General features: G+C 38.0%; 1 protein-coding gene across 1 annotated transcript in view; it reads right to left on the bottom strand.

Moving 5' to 3' along the window:
• The window catches only part of Dhx36 (DEAH-box helicase 36), a 47,888-nt gene extending 38,214 nt beyond the window's left edge, over positions 1–9,674 (bottom strand). The window contains exons 1-3 of the mRNA XM_004648224.2: positions 9,395–9,674; positions 3,108–3,232; positions 1,074–1,308 (exon numbers count right to left, since the gene is read on the bottom strand). Coding sequence (XP_004648281.1) covers positions 1,074–1,308; positions 3,108–3,232; positions 9,395–9,619 — 585 coding nt within the window. The 5' untranslated portion in view covers positions 9,620–9,674. The remainder of the gene's footprint in view (positions 1–1,073; positions 1,309–3,107; positions 3,233–9,394) is intronic.
• Positions 9,675–10,134: the final 460 nt, after the last annotated feature.

Raw genomic sequence — 10,134 nt, 5'->3', positions numbered from 1 at the left:
AAATTAAAAAAAAAAAAAAAAGATAAAAGACGCTAGCCAGAGTGATAGCTCAGTAGAATAAGCGCCTGCCTGGCAAGCACAGGATCCTGAGTTCAATTCCTGTTACTGCAAAAAAAAAAAGATAAAAGACGCTTTTTTTATACATTTCTTCATTTGAACTAGACTACACATCTTTAATAACTGTATTTAAATTTTTATCTACTACACATACGGTAACCAACAAACTAAGGCTATCAAAGCAGCTCTTATTAGCCATAAGACTATGAATTAATTTATCTCAAAATTGTTTCCATCCTCAAATTATACATTCATAAGCATCAAAGAGCTACACAATCTGTATCCTGGACAATCTGGACTCATCTGCTCTAATATGAAAATTCAAGTTTCTTTAGGAATGGTTGGTAGACAAATGTAATGTTCTTTCTCCTTTCTCTAATGGTGGTACATATTTGCATCCTCCAAACTCCCTCAGTACTTTTATATACCTATGTGAACATTTTATTATATGTATCTCTAAAACACCTACAAATTACACATCTTAATTGGAAAGGACCTAAACTATCTCACCTAGTTTAACAATATTAAAATACTTTGGGGGGCAGGAGAGATGGCTCAGTGAAATAAGCGCTTCCCTGGCAAGTGCAAGGGCCTGAGCTCAATCCCCAGTTATGCAAAAACAAAAAAAAACAAAAAACAAACCAAAAAAAACCTTCAGGAAAAATTTAGTCCGCACAACAACTCTAAACTGTTTGTGAATATATGCTTATCATATCCAGAAGAAACTTTACAATTCTAATTACCTTAACACTTAGGACATTTCACTAAACTTGTCCAGGAAAGTGCGAATGTTTTTGTTTTCACTGGAAATGGCATTTTTCAAACATTTTTCCTTACCACATAAACTTCTACAGATAAACAGGATATTGCAGATTGTATGCTCCATTGATGTCTATCCTCACTGCCCTTTTTCAACTTAAAAAATTTCCTATAAAGGATGTCTTACTGAGAAGTTTCACTGATCTATGCATGCACTTATGGCAGTAAAAATTTTTCCACATCTTGCTTTCCATTACCTGCATTTCAATATACCGAAGATCAGTTTTTTTCTTCTGTAAATCTTCCAATAATTGTTGGTCTAAGGTTACATTTGGTTCATTTTCTTGCAAAAGATATTCAGAATCTCGATCAATGTATGATTTGTCCCTGAATCTTAATGTTTTTTTTTCTTGACTTATCAATTTCTTTTCCTGGTTGTCAAGTTTCTTCCCTGAAGTTGATTTGTTGTCAGCAGGAACTTCAGTCCCATATCTATATTGACAAAATATTTGCAAAAGTCAAAGGAAGACCCACTCAAGTCACAGAACAAAACAATATACCGTCTTATTTTAAAATCACCAAAACTGAGAGATAGCGTGGTGGCACACACATGAACTCTCAGCTCTTAGGAGGCTATAAATAGGCAGATCACTCCAAGTCCAATCTAGTAGTAAGACCCTGAACATCCTGTAGACCCTTCCTTAAAATACAAATAAATAAAATTACCAAAATTGAAAGCTTGTATTTTTTCTCTGTGAAGCAGTTATGAAATATATTGATAGTCTTACAATAAATTCAGACCTTTCCTCCTTTTAAAGAGATGTTCCAAGTTAACTTGTCTTATGATAAAAAATATAAAAAATCCTTGTTCATTCCCTTTCCTAATAAACTAAAAAATTCTTCCTTGACATAGGTAGAATAAAAAAGATAAAAATCCACATTAATAGTCACTGCTTGACTACAATATTGTTTTCTGATTTTGTTGAATTTGCTTTATTTTACAAATTCATTTTCTTCCTTGAACAATATAAATCCAATACCACATTGTGTACTTATTAAAATGGTTCTACATTTTCTCCTAAATGATACAATTTTTACAATCTTTGTAAATCAAAAACAATTTAACTTTGTGCAGACCTAACCACAGAATATTTTGGAATACAATGATGGTGAGTAAAAGCACACAAAACTGAATACATCTCCTATTTTGTTAAGACTGTTTCCCAAATATTTAGCATTTTGGTATCTAAACTTACTTCTTTCTCCAAATCAATATAATCTTAAAAAAAAAATTTACTTCAAGACTAAATTCTAGGGGCCGGGGAGACAGCTCAGTAGAGTAAGCGCTTGCCTGGCAAGCACAAGGGCCTGAATTCAATCCTTGGTTTTGCAAAAAAAAAAGACTAAATTCTAGGGCTGGCAAGACAGGTCAGCACATTAAGCACTTGCTAAGATAAACACAGGGACCAGGGTGCGATCCCTAGCACCATATGCCCCAGGCCCCACTCCCAGGTGCACTGAGCTGGCCAGAAGCCAGGTGTGGTGCCATAAACCTGTAATCCCAGTGCTGGGGAGGCTGAAAACAGAATGTTCACTATGAGTCTAAGCAGCATAGTGAGACTCTGTACCAAATACAAAATAAAAAAAAAAAAGGACTAAATTCTACTTTATTGAAAAAAGTCCTGATTTTTTTTTTTGTATTTAGGACAGGGTCTACAGGGTCTCACTGCATAGATCAGAGATCAGACTCCTAGTGATCCTCCTGTTTACAGCCTCCCAAGTGCTGGGATTACAGGCATGCGCCACCACGCCCAGTCTCATTTGCTATCTCAGCATGCCCCAGGGGTGAGGCCGGCAAGGCAGGCCTGGGACTCAAACCCCACCCCCGGTCCCTGTGTCCGCTGATATTATTTTTTAATCATAATTTTTCAGCCAGTGGCAGAAAAAAAGTACAATATTTGCCTATTCTTTAAAAGAAAATGTTTTGGGCCTGCCAGATAGCTCAGCAGACTTAAGCACCTGCTTAGGCAGGTACAGGGATCAGGGTTTGATCCCCTGGTGAACCATGCTGATGCTAGTGCTGCTGCGGGTGGCTGTGCCAGGGCAGCCCCAACCCCAGGACATGCTGAGCCAGCAACTGAAACTGGGCATCAGTGACGCACCCATAATCCCAGTGCTTGGGGGCTGAAAACAGGAGGATCACTGAGTTTCATCTACAGAGTGATACCCTATAGACCCTGTACTAAATGCATTAAACATAAAAAAATAAATAAATGAACATGTTGTCTTACCCATGATCTTCTGGGGCAAACCAGGATATCTGTGCTTCTGAGTCTTTATCATTTTTAGTTTGGACAGAATTCAGCAGCTGTACAATTTGCTCTTCTCTTCGTTCGTCCATGTGTACTACCGCTCTCTAATTTGTACAAAGGAAAAAAATTTTTTATCAGCATAGGAAAGCATGTGCAACATGGTTTATTAATATAAGAAAACATGTTTGATAACTGAAAAGAAAGCAAAAGGCAACTGAAGTATGCTAAACAAATGCTTATGAAAGAAGCTAGTTACCCAACTTGCCCTAAAGCCTTCTCAATTTCCTAGACTAAATATATGTTAACCTTTTTGTGTGTGTCCTTGTAGACCATTTCATACTTTGTATCTATAAAATTAGATCTAAATGTAACTGGAAAACAGAATATGTGTGTGCATTTGTATAACTCTGGTTCCCTTAACTATCTTCAGGTACTTAGAAATCTGAAATTTTCAGTTACTAGAACCCAAATGTTCTGTTAAAGTATTATTTTTTATTTTTATTTTTATTTATTTTGGTGGAACCGGGGATTGAACTCAGACCTTGCGCTTACCAGGGAAGCACTTATTCCACTGAGCCATCTCCCCGACTCCTAAAGTATTATTTTGAAGTTCTTACACTAAAATAAATAAATTAGAAATTTACAGAGACTGACCTCAGAGGAAATAACTAAAACTAAACAGCTCTCACCACACATGAAAAATGAGTAAGTTGTTTCAGAAAATAAAAACAAAGAAAATGCCCTACTTGAAAAGGTCCTTGATGAATTATAAAAACTTTTATTCCTTCATTCATATATTTATTTTTCCGGAACCAGGGATTGACCTTACATTTGCCAGGCAGGTGCTTATTCTACTGAGCTACCTCCCAGACCCCAAAAAAATCTTTTTTTTTTTTTTTTTTTTTTTTTTTTTTCCAGATCTGGGGATTGAACTCAGGCCCTTGTGCTTGCCAGACAAGCACTTATTCTACTGAGCCATCTCCCCAGCCCCAAACTTTTAAATACAGAACTAAGAAATGAAATTATAGGCCAGGATTTAGAAAACAAAGAGTATCAAACTCAATCATAGGCAATTTTTGCTTTATTTTATTATTATTTTTTGTATTTTAGGGAAGGGTCTAAAGGGTGTTCAGGGTCTACTATTAGATCAGACTCGTAGTGATCTCCCTCTTTACAGCCTACAGGTATGCACCACCATGCCCAGTCTCAATTGCCATCTCAGCGCGCCCCAGGAGTGGGGCCGGCACAACAGGCCTGGGGATCAAACGCCTGGCCCCTGCACCTGCTTGCAGGCACTTTAATCCACTGAGCTATTTGGCCAGCCCTTGCCATATATATGGCCGGCCCATATATATATGACAAGTTTAACACTGGATTCTTAAAAAAAATTATGACCTTATAAACCTCAGGCTCTTTGTAACATATATGAATCCACAGGCAATGGGAAATACGTGAGTGGTGAAATTTAGTCTATTTGTTTAAAGAACTAAAACAGTAGGAATGTAAATACAGTAGTGAAAACGTTACTATTTTTAAAATATAGAATAAAGAGAATCTTAGAACTTTCTGACTAAATGGGAGTGCGAGAAGGAAAAAAGAATCAAAGATAGTTGTTTCCAACTCAAGGCTGGATTCTGAAAGAACAGCAGTGATGATCAATCATTAGAAGTTAGGACCAGGCCTAGCCTTTCAAGGTCAGTAAAGACTCGGGACATAAGAGAACCTGTACTGTAACAACATGTAACTCAGCTGTGCTCCAAACTTTCTGATCAAGAAGATTATGGAGCCACAGAGAAATGTGTTCGAGGATTTAAAGTGAGCCTGGGGAGAATCACATGGAGAGAAAAAACATTTTCTCAAGCTTTCACAGAGAGCAAATTGGTCAAGCAATGGCCGTGACTCACCCTCAGGTCAGACACTGACAAAAGAATGTACAAAAGGTGGTACAGGGCTACAGGATAAATACTGAGAGTACTTGGCTGACCTTATCAGATACAAAAGTTAGAATTCTGGGTATATAGGTCTTGCTATATCTTGGTCTTAACCATCCAGTAGAAAAGTATAAAAATGAGGTATGTAAAGTAAATCCATATTAATATGATGAGCTGTAAAAGGCTCACTCAAGTCAATAACTTCTGAGGATAACCCACTAACATTATAGACTGCTAGACAGTATTAGATGTTTAGTTGAATTCAAACACTTATAGTATTTAGATGCCAATAGAATATTCACCTCTGACAGGACAAAAAAATAAATAAATAAATACATAAATAATTTTTTTTTTTTTTTTTTAAAAAGTCAGGACCAGGGAGATGGCTCAGTCCAGTAAGTGCTTCCCTGGCAAGTTCAAGAGCCTGAGCTCAATACCTGGTTCCACCGAAAAAAAAAAAAAAGAAAAAAAAAAAAAGATTCTGTTTTTAGTTTATGACAGAATTGTGGAATGCTCAGCAAAGACATGGGGTTGAAATCACAGACAGAGAAGCCCTCTTATTTCAGAAAAAAAAACTATCTTCAACACAGATTGATAAGGACAGAACTTTAAACAAAGTCTTCAATTCAAGAGGCCAAAGCAGAAAAACAAGTCAGTAAATGAACACAACTGAATGTCTGTGTTTAAATCAAAAACCTAGGGGCCAGGGAAATAGCTCAGTTGAATAAGCACTTGCCTGACAAGTGCAAGAGCCTGAGTTTAATCCTCAGTTGGGTGGGGGGGGGCGGGGGGACTGTTACATCAAAACAAAAACCGAGCAAAAACTCTATCTTAAATTCTCCAACTCCATAAGCTATTACACTATTTCTCTTCATGCTACACCGAAGTGTTTCAATTTTCTCATCTTTCCCTTGTGCCACGCTATTACAATATACTTTTTACTCCCACCATTCCATACAATGGGCTCTCAAGGCTCACTAATGAACTTATTGATAAATCTTTCCTTTTTGTGTGTGTGGTACCAGGGATTGAACTCAGGACCTTGTGCTTGCCAGGCAAGTACTTATTCTACTGAGCCATCTCCCCATCCCTGATAAATCTAATGGACACTCTCATCTTTTGCTTCAGGACATCCTGCCACTATTGTTCCCTCTTCTTTCCCTTAAACACACTTTCCTGGTTCTAAAACATTATTCAATGCTGCATTTTTTTCTTTTCTGGCTCCTCCTAGATTCTTTTACAATCTCTTCCTAACCTTGTCCCCTTAATATCTGTGTTGTACCATTCACAGGCCAGCCACACTGACATCAGAGGAACCTGTTGGAAAAACAACCTTTCTAGCCCCAGTCTTACTAGCCTGCATCTACACGATAACAAGATGCATAGTGATTCTTCTACACACTCAGGTTAAAAAAGCAATTGTCTAGAAACTTCAGCCATGTCTTTTCCTCTTCTCACTGCTCACCTACACTCTATTATCCACAAGCCCATAAACTGCCAAATGTTTACCTCCAGTATAGGAATCACATCCATCCTTAAATTGTTACCTCCATTCCTGTGTCTTTGGTCAAGCCCATAACAGTCCTCCAAGACTGATCCTAATAGTCAAGAAAGTGCTATCTAGTATCACTTGTTCTCATTTCCTCAGATAAAGACTCAGGCTTGAGTCTTACCCCCTAAGCCACTTTAAACTGTCCTCTTCCCTTCTTCTCCACTGCCAAATTCTCAATTTATTATCTGCCATTTCCAACTTTAATTACTGTAAGAGCTACTTAGTTTTCCTGCCCAGTACTGCTTCTTTTCAATTCTTTCCCTATATTGCCACCATAGTGAAGTTAAAAAGTTAAAAACTCAACCATTTCACTCTATTCAATACTTCAATGGCTTGCTATGCTTATTCGGAAAGATCTACGAATTTCAAGGTGCTCCTTATTTTTCTAATCTATAGCTTTTCAAACCAGTTTGTAAAATGTTATTAAAAGATCATGACCCAAATTAGTCACAAAGCAGAAAAGTACAAAAACAACAGCAATTAAATGCAGAACAATGTGAAAGCAGGCTTATTATTTTATGAAATTTTTGTTTTAATTATGTTCCAACTGTACAATGAAATGCATTTCCTTTTGCACCAAGTAGCAAAGTCTGAAATCTAGGGCTCTACCTTCACATAAACACAGCTTACATCCATGCTCTTATTTTTTACTTTGTTCAAGATGTTCTTCCTGATCTGTGTTGTAATACATACGTCTGCCTTTATATGAAAAACTTTTCTAAATTCCAGAACCCGAAAAACACATAGACACATACACTTCGCTATCTTTCAAAGTTCAGCTTAAAAGGTGCACTCTCTCCAAAATCTTATAAAACCATTTGAGGTAGGGGATAGCCATATTCTCCTCATCCTAGTAATATGTCAATCTTATCTTCTGTTCATAGCCCCTAACATCCAGTCTCACTGTAATGTAGGTCCTGTTCAGTGCATAAAACACTCAAAAAAGTAAGTCCTCCATGAATGTTTCTTTGAAAGATCAGCAAAACATTAAAATGCTTTTTACTCTATAAGTATGAGGACGATTTTAAAATAAAAGCCATGAAAATTCTTTTTATTTATTTTTATTTTTTTTTTTTTTTGAAGAACTGGGGATTGAACTCAGGCCCTTGCGCTTGCTAGGGAAGCGTTTATTCTACTGAGCCATCTCCCTGGCCCAAGCCATGAAAATTCTGACAGGAAAGCAATCATATCAGGTTGAAGGCCAAAAGGAAAGGTCAGACTGGCAATATTTATATTTCAAGATCATTGAAAAACTCACTTTACACAGTAGAATGCTATGACAAAGTAATAAAAAGCAAAAATGAATCATGTTTTCAAGACAATTATATTCTTTCAGGTTGGGGACTTGAGCTTAGGAAGTATATCAAGGGAAACCTGCTATGCTGAAGCTAAGAAAAACATGCTACCAAAATGTATTAGAATGAGAAAGAAGTGGCAGTTTTTAAATCTCAAATTGTAAGATAAGCTATGGGTCTAATTTTTCTTTCAAAAGCTCACTATGAATAGCTCTATAAATGACAGATTTAATGGGATGTAGGTTTGGAACTCAGCAAACTAGCTAGGAGACTACAAACAAAACAAAATAGTGGTCAATCTATAATACTATAATTGCTGTAAAGGTAAGTGGTTAGATTTGGAATATATTACATTAAGGAAAAAGCCAAGCAGGATAGCAGGAGTCTGCAGCCCTCAGTACTCAAAAAATAAAAACATGGCTGACCATTTACAATGTAACCCACTCTGGAATCCAGGTAGGCTCAATGCTAAGACAGTGCTTTCAAACCACAATACCATGTTTGCAATGTACACAAAAGACAACAGACTGATTTGCTAAATCTGTAACACTACTGGAACATAATATCTTTCAGATTACTTTAGCAATGTGCATAGAACCTTAATGGACATAGGTAAATAAAAGCTGATAAAGTTATTGTATATATCTTTACAATTAGGATTTCAATTACTGCTCCAATTTCAGTATGGCTTAATTATGCTTCTCCAGATTTTCAAAAAAATTGTTCAATCAATTGTGGGACTGCTGTCAAAATATAGGTTTGTTTGTTTTTTAAAGAGAAGAGGGCCGAGGAGATAGTTCAGTAGAATAAGCAGTTGCCTGGCAAGCGCAGGGTCCTGAGTTCAATCCCTGGTACCGCAAAAAAAAAAAAAAAAAAAAAAGAAAAAGAAAAAAAAAACTGACAATTTCCTAGAGACTAACCAAATCATATCCTCAAGTTTGTTTTCCCTCTAGCATGCTACTTTTCCTTCGTAAAGAGGAGCTGTTAATCATTACAAATTTCCAGACCTCAATACACACACACAACACACATACACAAACACATATACACATATCTCGCGATTGTGGCTGTAATTAAACTGTAATAACAGCCAGCCTATCTTTTTGAGCGATCTACAATCAGAATAATACTTGACACTTTCGTCCTGCGAAAACGTATCTGCAATGTAAGGCCACCATTTTTGACTTCGCCAAGCAAATAATTTAAGCAAAGGTGACAATAATATATTACGAGAGGAAAAGGATACACGACAGCATGCCTAAAAATTTCGACGGAAATTTACATTCTCATGTTATTTAAGCAAAGAACACACAGTGAAAGTAAAGCGGTGAAACATCCGCTAGAAGAAGCTTCAGCACAACACACACCCGCGCTCCACTCACACTTCATAAAACACGTGCACCAGTCACAAATGGACAAAGACTGGAGGCAGCGGGATAAAAAATAAACGGGGTGCGCATCACCCCTGCTACTACCATCTCTGATTACCTCTTGCCTCTCCGCATCCTTGTTCTTCTGCGTCTGTTTTTTCGCGTACCACAAGCCAATGTCGCGGCCTTTCAAGTGTCCGGGGTGCCGACCCCTTCCTCCTCGACCACCTCCGCCGCCGCCGCCTCCAGAGCTCCGACTCCCTCCGTGGCCCCCTCCACACCCACCACTGGAACTGCGAGAACCGCCATCGCGGCCCCAGTTCTGATGGTAATCATAGCTCATTGTCCGGGACAGCTACTCCCCAGTGAGAAGCCACAACTGCTGGAAATGGCGTCTGGGCCCGGAAGCGGATGCACATGTACTTCCGTTTTGCTTCCGGAGCCCAGAGCGAGAAGGCGGGCTCTTTAGCGTCACAAGCAGCCGTTTCCGGTGACGTCAGGTCCGCCCGTCGCGGAATACCCGCGAGGGGCGTAGGTGGAGTTTGGTGTGAGAGCCTGTGGTGTTCCGTCGGAATCAGGGCTAAAGGCAGGCATGCAGTTTTTAAAAATTTCTTACGTTTCATAAAGTCTAAGCCTGGAAAGTAATAAAATGGGTTTAGAGGTTTGTTTCTGGTAAAATCCGGAGTTTGCTTCTAATTAACTCCAGGGAAATAAATAGCAGTTCAAACAAAACATGTAGATCAATGAGTAGTTTCCTAACAGCATAAAATCATGAATTTGCTGCCTTTCTTGAGAACGGCTTAATACCTGTTTCATGTATGTGATTAAAACTAAACGGGCCTCTCTGTTCTTTAAAGG

The sequence above is a fragment of the Octodon degus genome, unplaced genomic scaffold (genome assembly GCF_000260255.1).
Source record: "Octodon degus isolate 3935 unplaced genomic scaffold, OctDeg1.0 scaffold00368, whole genome shotgun sequence".
In the NCBI taxonomy this organism is placed as follows: domain Eukaryota; kingdom Metazoa; phylum Chordata; class Mammalia; order Rodentia; family Octodontidae; genus Octodon; species Octodon degus.
This window is presented reverse-complemented; position numbering and strand designations above follow the sequence as displayed.